Genomic DNA, 23,957 nt, shown 5'->3' with positions numbered 1-23,957 from the left:
TAAAGTTTATGACCTTTACCATTTTGTGTACTGCTCAGAGGAATTAAATGATTGTGTTGCGGGGCAATTATCATTGTCAACCATCTGTCTAGGATCCCTTCTCATCTCTTAAGACTGAATCTTTGTGCCGTTGCAAACAAATTCCCCATTTCTTGCCGGCAGCCTCCTATTTTTGGATATATGGTGACAAAATGTGTTTTACATTTTATTTATTGATTTTTATTTTTAAAATTATCATGTTGTTATTGGTTATTTGACTTATTTACATTTCAAATGTTATCCCCCTTCCCAGTTTCCCTTCCACAAGCCCCCTATCTCTTCCCCACCCCCTGCCTCTCTGAGGGTGATCCCCCCCTCCACTCCTGCCTCACCACCCTAGCCTTCTTCTACAATGGGTCATCAAGCCTCCACAGGACCAAGAGGCTCCCCTCCCATTGATGCCAGATAAGGCCATCCTCTGCTATATATCTGGCTGAAGCCATGCCCCCCCCCATGTGTATTCTGTGGTTGCTGATTTAGTCCCTGGGAGCTTTGGGAGCGATTCTGAGGGAGGGGACAAGATGGGTAAGGGTGCAGCATGGAAAACATATCAATCCCCAGCCCTCACGTAAAAAGCTGGCCATGGGTGGATGTGTGTACTGTAACTGCAGCATTGTGGGGACAGAGAGATCGCTGGGCACAAAGATGAGCTGACATGGTGAGCTTCAGGATGAGAAAGGTGAGCAAGAGACCCTAGCCCAAGGTATGAGTCAGAGAAGAGAGGCAGACACTAGGTGGTTTCAAGAACAGAAGCTCTAACAGGAAACGGGTGAGGAAAAATTACAAGGGCGAGCTGACGGTGAAGGGCTCTAGTGTGAGCGCAGGGTAGGTTGGACTTGCACTTCACAGGAAGTCAGAGAGAAGGAGGGGGTGGGTGACAGTGAGCATGGGAAGGGACTGTCATGCTCTTTAGATATGTCTAGTTTGGACTGCTTCTTAAACTTTCCAGCAGAGATGTCTGTTAGGTGTCTAAGTCTAGAGCTGAAGGAAAGCACAGCGTGGATTGAGCATCCTGGGAAAATAGGGTAGTAATTAAAAGCTCGGGAAAGGGTCAGTAATGAGGGAGATTGTTTAGACAAAGATTATCTAGACATTCTCCTCTTTCGGAAGTCGGGTATAAGGTTGGGGACCCCAGGCATGCTTACTGTCCCTTAGCCATGGGCCGTTAGGTAGCCTCGCACTGGGAACATAGCTCTGCTCTGAGACACAAAGCAAAGCAACCAGCTTCCTTCTTTATGTTTATTTTATTGAAGGGACAAAATAATTAATGTACTTATTTTAAATCCCACGGTACTCACTGTTAGCTGGTTGTAGTGGGTACAGCTTACAACGGGGCTTCTGTCTCCTCTGTTGATTGCATCTGTGTCTATGGAGCTGGGAGAAGAGAGAGACGCAGGAGTGGGGTACTATTAATACTTTGAAATACTCGATAATTTCTATACTGAGGAGCACTTTAAATGAATGTAGTTATGGTGTTCAGGGAAAAAAGGGATAAATATTTTATTGTGACAGAAAAGCTTGGTTAGGCAGGTGATATGCCTCAACTTGAACTCCAGAAACCTCATAAAGGGCCAGACTTACTGTTTTTATGGGGAGTTAGGAGGCAGGGACCTGAGACTCACAAAACTTACGGGTTAGTCAGGCACACCCAGGGGTAAGATAATGAGAAACCAAACCACAAGTAAGGTGCAGGTGAGGATAATTCTAAAGTGATCCTCTGACCTCCACACACACGCTACACTGTCACTCCATGACTGCACTCACACACACCCCAAAGCTCTGTCTTTCATCCTAATTCAAGAAGGGAAGCATCATAAAATACAGTATGATATTTATTTCATATCTCAATCACTAGCTTACTAATTATTCGTGCGATTGGGAAACCTGTCAACTCTTTGTTAGAGATAGGAATTCAGTTTTTCTTTCTTTATTTTTTCTGCACATCGTTCCTTCTTGCCATGCTTAAAGATTTGGGAAATGGAAATAGGGAAGCAGGGAACTTCTTAGAAAAAGCTATAGATGAATGAAAGAGGAACTACAGAATTAGCAAAATGTAACAGGAACTGTTGACGAGCTGTAATATTGCTGTTGCTTATTTTTTTTCCCTCCTTTGCTAGGCGACCTGTTCTGGTGATGTGTGTCGTGCTCACGACACTCCCCAGCTTCAGCTTCTCCATAGCAGTGACTGAGGTACGCGATTTTGATTTCTTCCGCTGCAAGAGTGTGAGATCTTAGAATGGTGTGGCTTTGGATTTTAAGAGAGTAGGATACCTGAATTGTTTTATGCAGTTTACTTTGCCCCAATCTTCTTCCACATTAGTATATAAGTACATACGTGAACACACACACACACACACATTCCTTATTGTGAGATGATTGTTACTTACATGATTTGAGGGATAGTCTGGCATTTAGTTTTTAAAACACATTGCTTCTGCGCTTGTGTATATATGATACAAGAGTATATTGCGAAGTAAGAAAGACTAAAGAATGGGGCTCAATCTACATTCTTACACACTTATCTATTCCAAGCCACCCACTGGTAAATAGTCTGCATGCTAACTATGCCTTTTGTTTTGATGAAATATCAATTCAAAAGGTTTCCTGCAGACAATCAGATCACAGGGCAGGACTATCATCAGGCAAAACCCACAGGTTGAAAGACCTTCACTTTCCATAGAGGTCAGGAAAAACCTCACCAATTATGTTATTAACTTTCAAGGTATTGGGACAGAGAACAGCATCACTTGTGGCAAGGGGTTGAGGAAGTGGTCCCAATAATTCTAACTTCAGTTCATAAAGTCATGACATATCTGGGATATGGTAGCTTTTCCCTTGTTATTTCTTAAGATGTCTCATCCATTGTATGAGTTTTATTTTCTTGTTTCATTAAATTCCCACTGAAGTGTCACACATAAAGGGAAACCTACTTGAATCACAATTGTGCAGTAGCAACAGAATGGCACAAAACTGATTGCTACACAAACAAACTCAGGTCAGGAACTGCAGCCTGAACAGCCCCACCACCACTGGCTCTGCCAGGCCTGCCTTTCCTTCCTTCCTTCCTTCCTTCCTTCACTATGACATTTACAACAGAGTAATTTACCTACTTTTGAATTTTCTACTAGGGGAAGTCAGATTACAATTACAGTTATTCATTCTGTAATGCCGTTCATCTCCTATTTAACTCAAAAGTATGATGTGAGGGTCATTCATGTGTTTATGCCCAGATATAGTTCATTTGTTTTCATTGCTTCATCTTCTTTCTTCTACAACCACTTGCCCTTTTATTTACACAGGCATTTTATTACAAACACAGATACATACATTTAGATACACTTACACATATACAGATACACACATAAATATATATAGACACAAAGATGAGCAACACACAGTGAAACACACACACAAACACACACTGGCATAAACAGAGACAGAAAGACAGACCGACAGACAAAACATTTTAGAAGCATTATAATTGACATGCTAACTAAAGTTGCAGTTAATGGTCTTATCTTTTAAGACAATTTTTATTTTTATGTTTTTGTTGGCATTAGTAATTAAAAAGAACACATTTCTTTGGAAACATTTCTTCCATATATAATAATACAGTCTATGAGAATGGTGTTTAATTTTTCATTCTTAAATAGTGTTTATTACTTTCTCTTGACTTATTAAGAGCTCTAAGATATCCAGAACAAGCTGGTCACAACTGGGCATGAAAGAAAATTCATCTTGTCTTTGAAAGAAAACTTCCACTATTTCACCATGAATATGATGCATACTGTAGATTGTTTTGTCTGTTCTTTATAGAATCCATAAACAGATAAAGAAGAAAGCTAGGCTGAGCTTACCTGGGACTGTCAGAGCTCTGCTTAGCAGGCAAATTGGAAGAAATGGCCCATTTCACTTTTACTGGACACACACACACACACACACACACACACACAGATACACACACAGATACATACATACATTCAGATACACTTATACATATACAGATACACACATAAATATATACAGACACAGACACACAGAGATACACACAGAGATGAACAACACACAACAATACACACAAACGCACACTGATATAGACACAGACACACACACACACACACACACACACACACACACACACACAAACAAACAAACACCAGAAATGAGAATCAAATCTGGGGTCTCATATCTGCTAGGCAAGTGCTCTATCAACTGAGCTATACACACAGCCTTTATTATTGTATTTTTGGCATTTATTTAGGGGCTCTATAAAGCCTTGTTTTAATCTTCATTACATATTTAGAAATGATTCAAAGACTTGTGGTTCAAACCAGTGAAGCTAAAATCAGAGCTTTAAAATTTTTAGTAAGTATATTTCTGATAAGTTTAGCATGGTCTGCAAACTACTGATGGATTTTAGAATGAATAAAGCAAACTGATTAAATGTGCTTTCGTGGCTTTCTGAAAACAGGTTCAGAAGAATGCCAATGGCTCAGCTAATTCGTTGCCTGAGTTCTTACCTGATCTGCCAGTATCTCTGGTTCTGATGTCCCTGATCGTGGTTGACATTATTGAAAAACTCAGGATATATCCTCTAAGGGGGAGTCAAAAGGGTATGTATCCTTTCAAATATCCATACTTATTTTTTTTATTTAGCTTTTATCTTTTTTTGTCATTCTGTTATTTCATAAATTGTTTGATGACAGTGTTTCTTTTTTATTAATTATTTTATTTACATTTGAAATGTTGTTTTTCCCCATCTTCCCTATACAAACTCCCAACCCTGCCCCCTTATCTTTGCCTCTAAGAGGATGTCTTCCACCCAGTCTTGCCTCATCCCTCTAGCATCCCCCTTTGCTTGGGCAATAAGCCTCTACAGGACCAAGTGCCTCCCCTCCCATTGATACCAGATAAGGCAATCTGCTACATATATAGATATATAGCTGGAGCCATGAACCCATCCACGTATACTCTTTGGTTGGTGATATAGTTCCTGGAGCTCTGAGGGGTTGGCTTAGTTGATCTTGTGTCCTTCCTATAGGGTTGCAAGCCCCCTCAGCTGCTTCAGTCTTTTTCCTAATTTTTCCATTGGGGTCCCCGGGCTCAGTCTGATGGTTAGCTGTGGGTGTATGCACTTGTCTTATTCAGGTGTTGGCAGTGCCTCTCAGAGGACAGTCATTCTAGGCTCCTATCTGTAAGCACTTCTTGGCATCAGCAATAGTGTCAGGGTTTGGTGTCTGTAGATGTATCTGCTGATGGGTTGGGTCCCAAGATGGGGCAGTCTCTGGATGGCCTTTCCTTCAGTCTCTGCCACCCCCCTTTGGGTCCCTTTGTTTCCTTTAGGAATAATTCTGGGTTAAAGATTTTGAGATGGTGAATAGTCCCATCCCTCAGCTGGAGGCCATGTCTATCCACTGGAGGTAGTCTCTTTGGGCTCTATATTCCCACTGTTGGATATTTCAGCTAATGTCATCTCTACTGGGTCCTAGGAACAGTGGTGGATGGGGGATGGAGGGAACTACTAGAAAGTCCCAGACACCAGGGATTCAAGAGACAGTTTCTTAATCACTGAGAGAAGCTTGAAAATGAAGATACCTAGACATAAATATTTTAAAACATTCTTTGATACCAGTCATTATTATTTATTTATATTTTGGTAGTGCCTATAGATTTGTAAAAATACCTAATACTAATTGTTTAATTTAATATTTAATACCAATAAAGTTTAATGTGTACTCTAGCAAGAAAACATTATTGACATGTTAAATTTGAAATGTTCTAAAATTCTTAAATTTAGAGGAAAATAATAGTTTTGGGCCTGGTTTGGTGGCACACAGCTGTATTCTTGCTGAACGAGGAGGACCAGGAATTGGAAGCAAGCCTGAATTATATAGCCAAACTGTGTCTCAAAAAATAAACAAGGAAAGGAACAAAAAAGTCATTTTGTTTGAAAATCTTTGCTACAAGAATCATTGTAACAACTGAACATCCTACTTATGACTTAGAGAATTGCATATTTTAAATTATGAATTATAAAAAAGTCAAAATTCACATTAGTAAAACTGAGACAAACCTCTTTCCTACAAAGTTGAAATTAAATATAGGCTGACCTCTAAGATATATTTTATGAGTTGAGCACTTTCTTTGTGCAGATATAAAGTCTTTCCAGTTCTACTAGAATATGTGTCACATACTATAATAGCTCTTCCAGTTAATAACAAAGTCGTACTTGAAAAGCTAGAAGTGGTTCAAAATACATTTGTAAATATTATTGTTACAAATGCTGAATTTTATGTCAATCTTGAACTCAGATAGTTTACCCTCATTTAGCATGCCCATTAATACAGTAAATCACGCGTCGTTTGAGTCAATAGTATATTCTCATTTATCCTCTTGAACGCACTGCTCAAACACTTTGGTTTTACAAATTATTTTTCAAGACCGTCTAGCCATGTAGACCAGACTGATCTTTAGCTCATAATCCTCGTCTCCACCATCTGAGACTTTGAGTTATGGGTGGGGACCAGTGAAAACTGGTGTGTCCAATGAAATGACAGTGTGGCTTCTAAGTGCAGGGTCTCCTGTGCGGCAAACCTCCATGCAAACAGTCTGCTGGTTCATGGATCTCCGTGATATGATAATCTCACAGATACACGTGGTATCTACTGCCAGTTTCTCATTTCTGCTTGAGGCTGGCCAGCTGAGTCTCCTATAAGTTAGTAGACTTCTCCACTGTCTTGTTCTTATTCTCACTTTAAGAGAATCTAGATGCTGACTCTTGTGCTTTTACTTGTGGCTCCAGAGAGTTGAATATCCACCACTCTTTGCTTTCAACCGCCATCTTGTTCTTGCTCCCATTTCAAAACCTAACTGGTGTATTCCTGTTTGTTGGTTCAGACTGTCCCAGAATTCCCACTTTAACCATAGTTGTCTTTGGCGTGTGGTTGCCCACCATGCTCAGTTCCAAAGAGTTAGCCCTGCCCATAGTGTCTGGAATCTGCCTGGGTGTACTCTCTGGACTTTAGGTGGTTGTCTCTCTTTTTGAGAGCTGGAATGCTTGACTTCCTTCCACTGAGTCTTACTTTTCTGGACAAGTTACGAACAGAAGACTGGAAGTTTTGTTTGGAAACGAAGCCCTTTCACTTCAGAATGTACAGGTGCTAACATATTGCTTGGGCTTCAGGGATTTTAAGGAATGTCTCTTATCCTCCACTAGACAACAGTGTCCCCTATTACCAGTAGTCCTGAAGCTGAATCTAGTAGAGTTAGATTCCTTTCCAGATGATCTTTCCTAGATGATTCATAGGCTCTCTTTACTTCAGAATTTATGATAGATATTCCATTGCCTGAATCCCAGTGATGTCCTCCATTGGATTCCTCCCATCGCCTCTGTCAGGATCTCTCAACCTCACAGAAACAGGGAGATGCAAACATAAACATCACAAGCATAAGAACATCAGTGGCTGGGTGGGAGTTTTCAGTCCTAGCAGCAGAACTCAGTTAAGTAGTGTTTGTAGCCTAGGCTGAACCCAATGTTACAAAACGTTGAGTATATTATTAAAAATGCTGTAGGGTCTATGTGTAAAGTACTATATGCGGGTAAGGGGAAACACATGTCATTTTAGGTGTAAGAGGTCAGCAGAGACCAAAGGAGAGGCCCAAGGTTTGCAGGGGTTTGTAGGTGGACATGGAGCAGAAACTTTCTCCACTGAGCAATCTTGGATGGCAAGGAAGTCAACTGTGCATGTAACCTGTGGGTGTGTTCCAGAAGTATAAGTAGCTTTGTTGGATGTCACACCATCAGTCAACAAACCTTGTTGGAGCAGAAATTGCCTCCTTAAAACCATCTATGACTAGTTTGCCAATGTGTCACTTTGAAAACTTGCAAAACAGCTTCGAGGGTTTCAGTGCCAACTCGGAGGGAGAGGACTTGAAGAAGGAAGTGTAGGAGGTTTTATTAGATCAGAGGTCTCAGCCCCTTATTCAGCAGGGCAATAAAGGCTTTTGTTTAGATGTTTCATATAAATTTCTGCGTGGAGATAACAGAAGGGTTTTCTCCAAATCCAGAAGCTCATTTGGAAGTGTAGACTGTGCCTCCCCTGGGCCAGTGCCACAACTAAAGTAGCTCAGGCTCTCTATAGACCTGGCTCTCTGGAAAGTATGGCTCTATAGACAGAAGGCCCTCTAAAGGCAGAAGGAACACCATACAAAGCCCCACCATAGCTCCTGTTGCTCAGGGTCCACTCAGCTTATCCTGATGACACACACAGGCTTGGCCCACAGTGTTCTTGCAAACCACACAACTTTTTCATTGCACTAGTTTGAACCCTTTCATTTTTGAATGTTTTGTTTTTCCAAAACAATATATGTTCATGTAAAGACATTATGAAATAGGGGTCTTAAAAAGGGGGAAAAAAAAGGATAGCCTGGTCTACAGAGGGAGTTCCAGGATAGCCAGGGCTACATAAAGAAACCCTGTCTCAAGGAAAACAGAAACAGACCAACAAAAACAAACAGAAAAGGGAAAACATAAACCAAGTCCATAAACTAGATACACATAATTGATGGGATCCTGTTACATACTCAGTTAAAAGGAGTTACTTTGTGATTTTCCCCTACAGTATGAACTGGGCTTGTTACTCTTGTAATTTTATCTACTACACCACCACTTTTATTGGTCAGATACGATTCCATTATATTAATGACCAGTGGTACATTTAACTAACCTATTATTGACACCTAGATTTGTACGATTTATTATTTAAATATTTTTTCTATTATTGTTGTTGGATAGGGCAGAGGTATGGATAGAGCAAGTCAAGCAATGTGTGCTTGAATCAGGAAGAAGAGACACATTAAGAGTATGCATATTAAACAGTGCAGGGAGTCTCTTTTAAAGTGACTCTGCACTGTGTGTGGGAATTAGAAGCCACTCAGTGAAGTGAATGGCCAAACAAAGAGCTGGGAATGGAAAGAGTTAACCATCTGTGGACAGTGGCCTGGAGATATCAGGAGGATGAATGCAGAGTGTCCTCAGAAGACCTGGAGCATCTGTTCATGCCCAGACTCCTTGGCAACCATGTTGCCAGAAGACAGTGACTACTACTGGCTGGCTGCTCACAGGGAACCAGAGAAGGGATGGGAAGCTGGTGTACTGTGTGGCAATAGTGGTTGGACTGCACTGGAGCCTTCAGCACAGATGGAGAGGGCTTGCTGGAGATGAGGTCAGCAGGCTATTTGAGTGGAAAACCTCAGCACTCTGTGGAGCAGAGGCGATGCCAGGTATGATGTTGGCAGGGTGGGGTTTTCAGATAAATCTGCTCACAAGGGCCTTAGTCCAAGTCCCATGGTGTCATCTTTTAAACTCCCAGTCCTCAGCCAAGCATTGCAGGGACCTCAGTAACATGGGTGAATATTTCTTCACTTTCTTTCTGTTTTAATCAGCCTTTTAAGATTGTGTTTAAAAATGTATTCTTCTATCATTCAATACATCCTAACAGCAGTTCCCCCTCACTCCCCTCCTTCCCGTCTCACCCTGTCCCTCCACCTCCCCTCACAGTAACTCAAGGTCCTAGGCCAGGCATTGTAGAGACCTTGGGAACACAGGGGAGTGTTTCTTTAGAACAAATGCTTCCATGTCAAATTCTCACTCAAAGTCCACATAAGATTGTAAGGCTTTTCATATATGTAGCCAAAGATTGCTATCACTCCAAATGCTCAAATTCATTTCCTAAGCAGTGGTGTAAGCACACACACACACACACACACACACACTATACATACATAATACACACACACTATACATACATAATACACACACACTATACATACATAATACACACACACTATACATACAAACCACATACACACTACACATACATAACACACACAGTACACATACATGCCACGCACACACATGCACACACACGTATTCCCTCCACACCACATACAGCCCCACACCACACATATACAAATGCATGAACACACCACATACACACACATTCCATATACACATACCACACACAGACACACACTAAAGACACATATCATACATGTACACACATGCACACCCCCCCACACCACACAAACATATAAATGCACTCGCACACACACACACATACTCCTCTTTTTTTATTAGATAAGTTCTGTATTTACATTTGAAATGTTATTCCCTCCCCCACCCTGCTCCTATCCCCCCTCCCTCTCCACTTGTCTTCACTAAGGTGCCCTTGCTCCTAGTCACCCTCTCCACCTCAGTGCCTTGGCATTCCCCTACATTGGGAAAATGTGCCCTCCCTGGACCAAAGCCCTCTTCTCAAATTGATGCCAGACACTGCTATCTTCAGCTACATATGCACCTGGAGCCACAGGTCTCTCCATGTGTGCTCAGTGGTTGGTATTTTAGTCCCTAGGAGCTCTGGAGGGTTTGGTTGGCTGTTAATGTTGTTCTTCCCATGAGGTTGCAACTCCCTTCAGCTCCTTCAGTCCTTTCTTCAGCTCCTCCATTGGGGTCCCCGTGTTCAGTCCACTGGTTAGCTGCAAGCATGCTCAGCTGCATACTCCTTCTCAGCCATGACTTTTATTCTAATTTATTTTTTACTAATTTCAGAGGCAAAACAGTATCATATGGCTGTCAGACCTTACATTTTTAAACATCTTGGTTGTGTTTGAAATGATTTCATTTCATCGGTAACTTTTAGTTTTATAATAGTGACATGTCACTGTCTTCGGGCTTTATGAATCCCACGGACGTCAGAAATGCTAAGCTCTGCCAGCCATAGCTGCAGAGCCATGTCCTTATCTCTCTGCCTCTCAGTTTGCTATGATGGTTTAGAGAGAGGAAGAGTTTTTAATTTTTTTACACTTCAAGCTACCAATTTATCCTTATTGGTTTGGTCTTTGATATTATGCTTAAAAGTCTTCTTTTTCTGTAAATGAAAAATATTTTTTTTTAAAAAAATGAAGTCTGATAAAGAAAGGTTGAAGCCGGGTCCGGTGGCCATTTCTGCAATCCTAGCGCCTCCAGGCTCAGGCAAGAGCATCCTTGGTTCCCTGGCAGCCTGGGATGCATAGGAAGACCCTGCTTCACAGCCAAACCAAACAGAGCCAAGCAAGCAAAAAGTCGAACTCTGTATAGTATACAAGTTTTCTAGTTCATAAATAATTAATAAAGTAAGATAATATGCTAGTTTTTCTCGACTCAGTAGAAATTTTTGATTTATACGGCTCTTTTATTTCTATTCTTTTCTAATGGCTTATAGCATTTAAAAATCACTTACAGGAATTGCGGAGATAGCCCAGTAGGTAAGAATGCATAAACATGTGGATATGAATTCAAATCCTCAGCACCCACACACAAAGCTGCTCATGTGTGTGCAATCCCAGTGCTGGGGGTTGGGGAGGCTCTTTGTGCTTCTCCAACTACAGTGCTGTACCATGTGAGGACCATTCCTCTGGGCCATGTCTTATTGTGTCTTATCAAAATGTAATTACTATCTCTTCCTCTACATTCTCCTCTCCCTCTTCATCCTTCTGTGCTAAGGAGTGAACGTATGTCTGCGTACATACTAATCACATGCTCTTTCACAAAACTAAGTCTGCAGCCCCTATTCATACTTTCTTAATTGGATGACAATGGTAACATATGTGGAACTTTTAAGTTATTTGAGTTGAACCAGAAGCCACCTGGTAACATACACATGGGGTCTTGAGAGTCAATTCTCCAGGAGAGTCTTATGCTATGTCCCAGCTCTTGAGTAGTGAGTGAGCTACATACCAAGGCGACAAAATAAAAAACACCCTAAATGGTGCTTATCAAACCCCTCTCCTCCAGGCAGGGCTCTATGCCAAAGAGGAAGCAGAAAGATTCTAGGAGCCAGAGATAGCAGACAACTCCAAGGGAACAGCTTCTAGACACAATAGGGATGATGCCTTATGAATTCACAGAGACTGTGACAACATGCACCAGACTGGTACAGGTACAAACCAGACAAAAATACCAAAACTGAGAAGGGGAGGTGGACACAAAGGATCACCCCTAACTGAAAAGCTATTTGCTTACCCTCTGCCAAAAGCAATTCCCACAATGGGTTGTCATTGGGTATATCAACCACAGTTGAGGGTTGGCCCCATGCCTAGGAGTAACTACCCAACAGTAAACTTACTCCATGGGTGTGTGTGTTTGTGTGTGTGTGTGTGTGTGTGTGTGTGTGAGTGTATGTGTGCGTGTGTGTTTGTGTGAGTGTGTGTGAGTATGTGTGTGTGAGTGTGTGTGTGTGTATGAATGTGAGATTTTTGTCTTATTGTGTTTTTTGTTGTTTATTTTTTGGTTTTCAGATTGTTGTGTTTTGTGGAGCAGAGAGAGAGAGAGAGAGAGAGAGAGAGAGAGAGAACAAGAATGAGCGCATGAAGTGGCTGGGGGAGGAGAAAAATATAATCAAAATATAATGCATAAAAAAATTAACTAAAAACCATGAGAGCATATATGTACTCATTGATCCAAATATAGAAACATAAATTTGCCACCTGTAACCCTTTAACCTTGCCCTACTAAACCACCCATGTACTTAGGGTTAGAGTTAGAGTTAGAGGATTGGAAGGTTAAAGGGTTAGAGGGTTAGTGTTAAAGTCAGGGTTAGAGGCTTAGGGTGTTAGGATTAGCATTTTTAGGGTTAGGGTTAGAGGGTTAGAGGGTTTTTAGAGGGTTAGAGGGTTAATGTTAGAGTTGGGGTTAGAGGGTTAGGGTTAGGTTTAGGAGACAGTAAGTATTAGGAACAAAGTAATTGAAGTACCAGCGAGCTTCAACTCTGAAGGACTAGCCCCAAATTTCCAAAGGACTTAATTGCCTTCCAGATTTTCCTAGAATGTAATTCACCCTACCTTAACTAAATTGAATGTAAAATATGCTATGGAAGCTGAGAAAGAAACAAAACAAGGAAGAGGGTGTCCTTTCCTCTACTAGCCCTTCCACTGGAGTATGAGAAAAGGGCAGTATTGTCAGAGGAAAAGGAGTTGGCAAACCAGAGGGGAAGGTGTGTGTGTATGTGTGTGTGTGTGTGTGTGTGTGTGTGTGTAATCACAACACACTGTATATATGTATGAACACCCATACAAGGAAAAGGGGACATTGGATGTTTTTCTGAATACAATGACATTTTGAGTTCCTCTTTGTTTCTTTTAAAGGAACAGCTTATTATACAGTATGGGCACATACAGTGCAAGCTAGGTTTCCGTGCTGTGTGGTTTGATAATGTGCTGGGCACTCAGTCTGAGGAACACGGTGTCCAGGACTGTTCCAAGAATGAGTCTGTTCCCTTCCTTGCTTTCCCTTTGCTACGGAGAAGGAAGTTTCAGAAAGCTGTATAGTTCTAGGATTTTTTTCCCTCTTTTTTGAGAAATAAGTGTTTATTTCTTAGACTGTGGAGGAGAGGAGGGTCAAATTTCTGATTTATACTTTCTAATGAAGTAGCAGCCATCAGGATTAGATCACAGACAGAGGTCCCCTAATGCTCTCAGCATGAGCCTTGTGCCAGAAGATACAGGACACCACTGCTAAATAGCCTTGAGTTCAGGCTCCAGTTTTTAATGAGGTCAGCTCTCTGTCTCTGTCTCTGTCTCTGTCTCTGTCTCTCTCTCTCTCTCTCTTTCACTGTGTGTGTGTGTGTGTGTTTGTGTGTACATGTATATGTCTGAAAGCCAATGTTTCTGCTGTTCCTTGGGAACTGTGCATCTTGTTTTTTTGTGTGACAGGATCACTTACTGGATTTGGGGCTCACTAACTGGGCTAGGCCTGGTTCTCAGGAAGTCCCTGGGATCTGCCTGCTTCTGGTTCCCAAATATGGAGATTACAAGCATGCAACAACCCCTCCCCAGATGTTTATGTTGGTGTTAGGGGTCAGATTTAGCTCCAGATGCCTGCAAAGCAAGTGTAATACCATCTGAAGCACCTCCAGTCCCAGCTTTAGATGTTTTCAATAGTACATTACAAAATGGTCATTTCTCTATGGCAAAAAGCCATGAACAAATTTAGTATGTGAAACAAGAATGCTGACAGCTATAAGACGTTCAGGGAATAAATGTTAAGATTTCCAGAGAGTCTTATAAGAATAAAGAGATAGAAAGAATCCAGTATGTGTTTCTTTACAATAAATACCAATCCCAATTTTCCATGGCTATGTTATTCAAGACCAGTTTGCAATCACAGGCGCAGGTTATTGAGTTTTCATGTCTACCTGTCCTTACAAGAGGGGACTGTTTACACACGTGCACATGCTCACCATCACTCTGTGCTCATTGTATGCAGATTGATGGTGGGATCTTATTTATGGGAACACTAACATGTTAGTTTACATTTTACATATAAAACAAGTTTAGAAGTATAAGATGCTGTAAATGCTATTGTGATTTTTTTCTATTTACATACCTAGGAAGGCAACCCTATTCTCCAACCTTATTCATACTTTGGGGAAAAGCCAGAACTGCCTGCATGAGAAGCTGGGTTGGGGGCAGGAAGTTCTAATCAGTAAGCTTTCTGAACATTCAGAATGGGAACCCATCAAACACTGCAGCGCCAGGTTCAACAGTTCCGGTTCAGTGTTAGATCCATCTGTGGAACAACGGCAACAGAGAAAACAGTCTCTAAACCCCCAGCCTTCCAGCTAGATTCTCAGATAACAGTTCCTCTAGCAGCTCCTTCTACTTAAAGCCCAGAGATGACACATGCTTTTCTTCGCAGATTCATGCGATGCTTAACAGGGAACTGAAACTGGATGCAAGCCTTCGGAATCTTCTGAATAATAATGCATCGTCTCTTGAATGGAAGTTGGCACAGCTATTTCACAGCTAGGAAGTGCTCACGAGCCCTTCCTGAAATGATGACGGGCTGATTCATTGTCTTGAGTTGCTCCTGCTTTTCTTCCTCACCATGTCTCTCATGTCTCTTTCTTTTTTTCTATCGCTCCCCTCATCACTTTGCCGGACATTGCATAAGTTTTTTGGAAACATCCAATATTGTGCTGGTCAGTGTTTAACAAGTTGCTCTCCAGTGTGGAACTTTGAGTGAGAAAGCTGACTTCTAGGTGTATGTGTGCCCGTGTGTGTGCGTGTGTGTGTGTGTGTGTGTGTGTGTGTGTGTGTGTGTACATGTTCCAATGTGTGTGTGCAAATGTGTGATGGTGCATAGGCACACGAATGTGTACATGTGAAGGTCAGAAACTGATGCCAGGATGGCTAGCTCAGTCCTCAGTATCTACCTTGTTGTTTTGAGACAGGGTCACTCAGTAAATCCAGAGCTTGACAGTTTGCCTAAACCGGCTGTCCAGTGACCTCTCAAGATTTTCCTGTCTGCCTGCCCAACACTACTATCACAGATGACCATGCCCATGGGTGCTTGGGATCTAAACTCGGGTCCTCCTGCCTGGATAGCAAACACTTTGGCTGAAAAGCATCTATCAGCCCCTGATTCATAGCACTTGTCAGCTTCTGTGGTGTAAACACCTCCACAAAGAGCAGTTCCCACAGCCAAGATGGATCCCTGCCTGACTAGTGATCCCAGAATTGGGAAGAGGTGCTCACTCTGAGCTCTTGCTTGAGGGTATAAGCTCTCTCTACTCCAGATGGTAGTATTCCCAGGGCAGCATTCTTCTTTGTGATGAGGAAGGGCAAATATGAGGAATCATTTCATGATCTTAAGACAGTAGTGTAACCCTATTTCTCAGACTTGTGGACTTTCCCCAGGGGCACCAAGCCTCCCATGACCAAACCGTAACAAGCCTTAATCATTGTTACTGTTTGCTTCACTTTCTTGATTTTCTCTTCTTCTCTAATTAATTTAATTTAATTGAAACTATGTGAGGTAGGAGCTACACCTCATCATTTGTTAGTTCGGATTGTTCTTTGTCTCTCCCACCTCAAGGGGTCTTGAGTGTCAACATCATTACGACCACCATTTCTCTGGGCACACACTCAAATACATTGTGTCTTTTTTCTCTCTTGTCCTTATAAGTGGCATGCTGACACATGCTTTGTGACTACCTGTTTTTTTAAAAAACGAAATATTAAAACAACAGCTATTTTTCTGTACTTCCCCACAATTTTCTGTCTGAATCATTAGTGATTAGTTTTCTTTAGAATATGTTACTCTCAGAGGATATAGTTCAGAGACTGTTGACCAAGGCCAATTTTCTTTTTTTCCTGGGTAATTCTTTGTGTCCAGAGAATTGAGATCACATTGTTTTCCTGTTGACCTTGTTTTCTTGGTCCCAATGCCTTCTATTCTACTCTCGGTGGTTCTTTCTCTTGTTCACATCTTTTAAAAAAGTTTCTACTACTGAGCTTAGAATAAAGTCTGAAACATTTATCTGGGTCACAAAGGTCTTATTCAATCTGTCTCTACCACAAGCCGTGTTGTATAGTGTTTAGGGGTTTAAGATTCAAGTTCTGTGACTTCTGTAACCTTGGAAATAGCTTTTGATCTCTCTGTACCTCAGATTGCTCATCATTTTTAAGAGAAAACAGGTGTTCATGTGGCCAGGAATTTGTAAATGATTTTCGAAGTATGAAGAGTTTAGAATTGTACCTAATACACAGAATTAACTCCTTGCTTCTTCCTCCCTTCTGCTTCCCGAGTCTCTCAGCAACTCTTTTAATTCCTGGTGACAGAAGACTGTTCACATGTGCTACTCCCACTTCCAGTCAAGTTCCCTTTTTTGTCTGTTATTTCTCAGATGAGCTCTGCTTGACCCCCTGTGGTTATTTGGAGACCCCGTGGTTTTGCCTCATCACAGAATTTACAGTTGCCCCATCTCCCCCACCATCCACGGTTTCTACATCAAAGGTGTTTGAAAGGTTTGGAAGGATGGCTCAGTGGGTGATGTTCTTGCTGTGCAGTCATGAGGACTCAAGTTTGGACCCTCAGAATACATATAAAAAAAACCAGGGGCTTGAATCCCAGAGCTCGGGAAGTGGAGAGAAGAGTGTAGGACTGGCCGGCCATCCTGTCTAGCTGAATCTGTTAGCTCCAAGGTCCAGAAATATTCTGTCTGAGAAAAAGAGGTGGGGAACAAGCGAGGGAGACATTCAAGGTTATCTGGCCTTCACACACACGGACAAGACACACACGGGAACACATACCAGGAAGTATATGCCTGGGAAAAATTACATCTGCACCATGTACTGACTTCTTATCATTTCTTAAAAATATCTATCATAGCAATCACAGAACATTCTTGCTGTATTGTATTTATAAGTGGAATAGAGAAGATTTAAACTCCATAGAAGGATATGCATAGCATATTTGTAAATGTTGCATCATGTTTTAACATAAACTAGAGCATCCTTGGATTTGGTGTCCCATGGACATCCTAGTAATGAACCGCATAGGATCACTGTACTTTCCTTTCCAAGCCCCATAGTCATCTATTATTTTATCCTTATTGCTCTGACTACAGGGGGCTCAGAGTCATAGCAGTCAGGTCTATTTCCATCCTGCTTGCTTCATAACGCTCTAAAGCCTAGCTTAGGTCTGATGCAGTGATATTGTTTATTCTGTTGCTTTTTTCCTTTTTGAGACAAAATTTTGCTTGTAGACTCTGCCATGTAGACTGTCCTTGATTTTATGGTGATGCTCCTGCCTCAGCTTCCCAAGTGCTGGGATTATAAGTGTGTATACCATGTTCATAAAAAAAGTGGTATCCTAATATTTGATCAGAAAAGGCAATGAGAAGTCTAATTTGTGACTTTTAATATCAGCTTTCTCCCTGGATCTTTAAATTTTCTCCCCTCCAGTCCCCCCTGTGGCCTTTCTTCATTCATATAATTTATGGCTTTCTTCTCTTTGCAAGAGGAACACACATCATCTGAAAATACCTCACCACGGATTTGCTCTGGAGTGTTATATATTCTCCTTGAGGGCCATAAAGACACCAGGGGAACAAGTGAGAGGTAGAAATAAATCAATACAAGTAAATGGTGAACTAGAGAAGGCAAAGATTACCTTCTGAAGCTCTACTTGTTACCAAAATATTGTCTTTTAATGATTTAATTGGCAGAGTAAAGACAGATAGCTGTTTTAGCTCGAGACACAAGTGCACTATAGTTTTAATTGCATTCAGGGCACCTTGAGTCTCTAAGCTTACATCTTTTGCTTTCATTTTGCTGATATCTATATATCTATATCTATATATATACCTATACCTCTGTCTGCCTGCCTGCCTTCTATCTCTATCTATCTATCTATCTATCTATCTATCTATCTATCTATCTATCTATCTATCTATCTATCTAACTATCTATGTATCTACACATCCATTCAAATAGAACAAATAACTGACAGTAAGAAGACTATAAGAGGAAATTTAAGCAGAATTAAATGATGGTAGTCCTGGGGTCAGCTGTTGAACTTGCAGCATTTCTGTTCTTAGTAGCCCATTGCTGCTCTACTCCAGTGGCCCATATGCTTCTTGGCTTGTTCAACCCACTTTTGCACAACTGGGAGGGAGAGATCCCTGCTTCATAATTCTAGCTCATCACACTGGAAGTCAGGATGACATCCTCAAATCTAAACTCATCCTCATTGAGCTCGTGTGACACATGATGTTCCCAGACCCAACTTTACTAAAGATACACTGACTCAGTATATTTTCAAAACCCCTAGCTAAGGACTCGGTGCTCTGACCAACAGCTCCTCTCAGATATTACAGCTCCCAGTGACCATAATGTGTCACTCCTTACAGTGCCACTTCCTGGCCTTGAAACATAGCTGAGTTTGCAACCCTTTGTCAAGCTGATATTCTGTGTGGTATTCTTAGGGTCGGCAAAAGGATTTTAGTTTTTTTTTTTTTCTTTATTCTTTTTTGTCGATATATGTCAAAACTTGATTTTCACAGACCAAAAGTTGCTTACCTTTGGTAACATTCACTTTTCTTAAATTCTTTTTTATATTGTGGTGAAAAGCCTCTGACTTCTGGTGATTAGCGCCTGTTGTTTAGTGGGAGTATAGTAAAGGAATTAGCTTATTCTTTGTTCTTTTACTCTCAAACCCCTTGCTGATCAGGTAAGAGCCTTGGAGTTCATTAATGCATGCTCACAGAGTTACACCCACGCACTCTGGATGAAACAGAAAAAGAAGCTCTATTTGTTTTTACAAATATACATACATAGATACATAGATATGTACATACATACAAACACATATTTGATGGATAGAGTAAAACTATAGGGCAAGCTCCATACAATCTTTGTTCATGCATGCAGGAAAAATTATGCATTATAGGTGAAGCTAAGAAAGCTGCACATTTACTTTTCTTATGTTTTGTACTCTCTTGGGATAACTGATTGTATGGTTTTCCAAGTATCATCACATGTTATTAGTTCTAGCAAGTTCAAGACAATAGTTCTTGTCATAAGGACACGCATAAAGTCCAGGTCATAAAGAGCTGCAACAGAAATATTTGCATGCCTTTCCAATTAAGAATAGTACCCGACTAAACATTCATTATCTGGTACTAGCTCCATAAGTTTATTATAAGTTCAAAACAATAATGCCTATGGCATAAATTATTTTTGGAATGATTTTGTCAACAGGCAAATCATATGCCTTGTGTCTCATTAGTTTTGAAGTCTTGTATAGATTAGTCAATATCTTATTTTTGTTCTTGCACCTACAATAAACTGTCCATTCCCAGCTTATGACCTTTAGTCACCAGATCATTGTTTCACAGCTAACCAAGTTGGACTTTTTCCTGATTGTAACTTTGTTACAAGCTTGATTTCTTATTCTAGTGACATTAGCCCATGACACATGAAGGTTTACAGAGTCCTATTTGCAGCTTTTAGAGGGCCAGGAATTACATATATAAATTTAGGAAATTCATAGAATCATTATTAGGAATCATGAAATCATCAATTTCTCTACATAGTGTTACTATATGATTGTACATCTTTATGTTGATCTGCAGAAAATCTGCTCAATAGGGTTAGTTGATGCCCAGGAATTCTTAGACTATGTAATGGTGACAAGAAAGGCATATGAGTAGCTGAAGAAATCCTGGGATGAAGTCTCCTGGGACCTTGCCTCAGAGTTCACACATCACAGGCAATGCAAAATGTTGAGCCATCTCCAGAAAGGTCACTTGCATGCCCTTAGCATTTCCTAGATGGTTTCTGACACTCTAGGGCTCTTTTCCTTCTATTTGTTTGCCTTGTTAAAATTCAATGTATTAGTTTTGTTTTTTGTCATGTTATATTAATTATATTATATTAATATATTAATTATTATCCTTTAGAAGCCTGTTGGTTTTCTAGTGAGAGAGAGAGAAAGAAAATGGATCTAGATGAGCGGGGGCATGGGATAAACCATGAGGAATAGAAGGGTGGTACTGAGATAAAGATATATTATGTGAGGAAAAAAACCTATATTTAATAAAAAGAACAATCACATTTTATTAAAAAGTAATGAATGAATAAAAGAAAGGAAAGACAGAAAGAGTACAACTATCATTCTTACTACCCTGCTTTAAGCTCTGGGTGGACCGTGCTACCAGCCCTGTCCAGGTTCTCTCAGATCCACAAATCACACACACACACACACACACACACACACACACACACACACACACACACATACACACACACCACAGCACACCACACACACACTCACCATACACCACACACACACACCACACCACACACACACACACACACACACCACACACACACCACACACACACACCACACACACACACACACACACACCCCACACATACACACCACACACCACACACACACACACACACACCACAGACACACCACACACCACACCACACACACCACACACCACACACACCACACACCACACACACCACACACCACACACACCACACACACACACATCACACACACACACATACCACATACCACACACACACACCACACACCACACACACACACACTTACCACATACCACACCACACACACACACCACACACCACATCACACACACACATACCACACACCACACCACACACACGTGCACACACACACACACACACACACACACCCACCACACACACACATCACACACACACATACCACACACCACACCACACACACGCACATACATACCACACACCACACCACACACACATACACACACACACCACACCACACCACATACACACACCACACACCACACACACACATCACACACACACACACCACACCACACACACACACACACACCCACCACACTACACCACATACACACACACACCACATCACACCACATACACACACCACACACCACACACACACATCACACACACACACACCACACACACACCACACACCACACCACACACACACATCACACACACATACCACACACCACACCACACACACATACACACACACACACACACACACACACCACACCACACACACACACACACCACACTAAACCACACACACACACACAGACACACACACACACTCACACACACACGTTAACACACACACTAGCTTATTTTGGATATGCTTTAACTCAATGGCTGGGCTCTTCCTTGGCTATCACACCCCTCTTTTCACTCCCAGCTCAACACCTCTAGCTCTGCTTCTCAGCCCAGTTTCTCAGTTACATTAGTCCTATCTCAGCACCCTACATCTGCCTTAGCTCACTTGCATTTCTGATCTTCTCCTCTGCTAACCCAGGGGAAGTGGCCAATGACCACTCTCCACTAGATCTCACAAGGCTGGTGGCTCTTCCTTCCTCTGAAGCATGGTGAATTCTTCTTTTCCTGCTAGCCTGTCTGTGGGTAAATGGAAGTTTCACCTTTTTTGCCCAGATTATTGGCCACTAGAATATTTATTAACCCACCAAGAATCAATTGGGGAACTGGACCTTCAGTGTTCACGTGCAGATTCCTGATCAAAGCATCAGAACCATCCCCTAATACAGCAATTGATGAAAGCTCCTGAAGTCAATTTCTGCCTTCTGCATGTACACACACACATCACATCCAGTACATCACCCAACACAAACACAAGAAAAATAAAAACTTAGATAATCTTCGTAGCTTATAAAAATATTTAGTTGAACCTTAAAATTTTTAAATAATTAACTATATGAAAAATGACTGAGGCTTATTGTATAATAATTGATAGTCTTATCTCAGTCACTAAGCTTCTTAGTCATGAATCAAAACACATCACACAATGTTTTCACTTTCGGTCCAAGCAGTTTTTATTGACATTGTCTCTTTGACTTTCGGATCTTCTCACTCAACACTCCCTTTACCTTTTGTCTATCTGGGTAACAGGACTTCTCAGACTATTTTCTCAATACACTTTGTGAGGCTGATAAAATCTTAGCAACAAAAAATGGTGTTTAAGCAGATAAGTGTTTGGCAGATGACGTGCTACAGTGCTACTCAGTCAGTAAAGTGCTTGCAAACAAGCATGAGAACCTGAGTTCAGTCCCCAGAGTCCACAAGAAAACTGGACACGGGGCTGGAGTGACTATTTTGCACTTAGAGCACTGGCTACTCTTCCAGAGAACTGGGATTTGATTCTTAGCACATACATGGTGACTGACAACCACCTGTGACTTCGCTTCCAAGGTGTCCAGTGCCCTCTGCTGGCCTGTTAGGATCAGATTCACGTGTGACAGAGCTATACATGCAGGCAAAAGTGCTCGTACAAATAAAATACATCTCAAGAAAAAAAAAAAGAAGAAGAAAAGAAAAACATTGGAGATTGTGGCAGGTACTTGTAAGCCTAACACTGGGGGTGGGGGGTGGGGGGAGACAGGTAGATTTCTGGATATTTTTGACTAGCCAGTTTGTCTTAGTCAGTAACCCTGGTTTCTAGTGAGAGACCCAGTTTGGAAGAACAAAGAGGACATTACCCAAGGAACATCCCAAGTTGACCACTACCATCTGCATGTATATGTCCCTGCCTGTGCAGTTACCTGCACATGCACAATGTACACACATACAGAGATAGATAGATAGACAGACAGACAGACAGACAGACAGACAGACAGATAGATAGATAGATAGATAGATAGATAGATAGATAGATAGATGAATCAGTAATATTCCTGTTCAGCTGACAGGTGTTTTCATCAACCTACAGGCTCATGACCCATCTATGATGAGTTCAGCCTACCACTCCTGTTGTCTGCTTCTAAAACGCCTGGGAAAGAACTGCTTACCTATTTTCATGAAGATTCTCTGTGGCTCAAACAGATTTCTCTCTTAGCACTGAACTCCCATTGTAGGGAACTAATGTATCGTCAGTCCTGTGAGCCTATTTCATCTTACAGCGTGACAAGCTGGTAAACTGGTTGATTCATCTGGTTTCGATAGTCATGGCTTTTGTAATGAGCACACACTGTCCTGCTTCTATACAGACAGGAACAGCTATTGCACTAAAAGTTTGTCAACTGGAGCCAAGCCACTCAGGCTAGAGGATCAGGCTCTGCCACTGAGCCTGAAATTGAACCATCATTTAACCTCATGGGTCCCAGTTCTGAAAAGTGGAAATGGACTGGTAATCATTTCTTCATTTGTTTCAAGGATTCAATAAGTAATTAATAATGCCCTTTTCTGTCAAATCGTGAAAATAACTTACACATTCAGAAAAAATACAAAATGATATGAACCTCTGAAATGTTTGTATTATGTCTCTCACTCAGCTACTGTTTTCTTCGTGTCAAAGATTTGGACTTCTATTTTAAGAACTAACATTTAAAAACTTTGTTTTTATTGTGTGTCTATGTGGAGGTGTGTGCACGGGCCAGTGCAGGTGCACTATGGGGATGGAGGCTTTGGATCTCCCTGCGGCTGGAGCTGCAGTTGCAGAGAGACACCTGACGAGGGCGCTAGGAACTGAGCCTAGGTCCTCTGGATGCTGTGGCAGAA

General features: G+C 41.3%; 1 protein-coding gene across 1 annotated transcript in view; it reads left to right on the top strand.

Moving 5' to 3' along the window:
• TMEM236 (transmembrane protein 236) overlaps window positions 1-23,957 on the top strand; it is a gene marked incomplete at both ends in the record, with an annotated part of 45,457 nt that overhangs the window by 20,283 nt on the left and 1,217 nt on the right. The window contains 2 exons of the mRNA XM_080918558.1: window positions 2,157-2,229; window positions 4,511-4,652. Coding sequence (XP_080774684.1) covers window positions 2,157-2,229; window positions 4,511-4,652 — 215 coding nt within the window. The remainder of the gene's footprint in view (window positions 1-2,156; window positions 2,230-4,510; window positions 4,653-23,957) is intronic.

This window comes from Micromys minutus (genome assembly GCF_963924665.1).
Source record: "Micromys minutus genome assembly, chromosome: 6".
NCBI lineage: Eukaryota > Metazoa > Chordata > Mammalia > Rodentia > Muridae > Micromys > Micromys minutus.
Note: the sequence above shows the minus strand (reverse complement) of the source record. Positions and strands in the feature narration are given on the sequence as shown.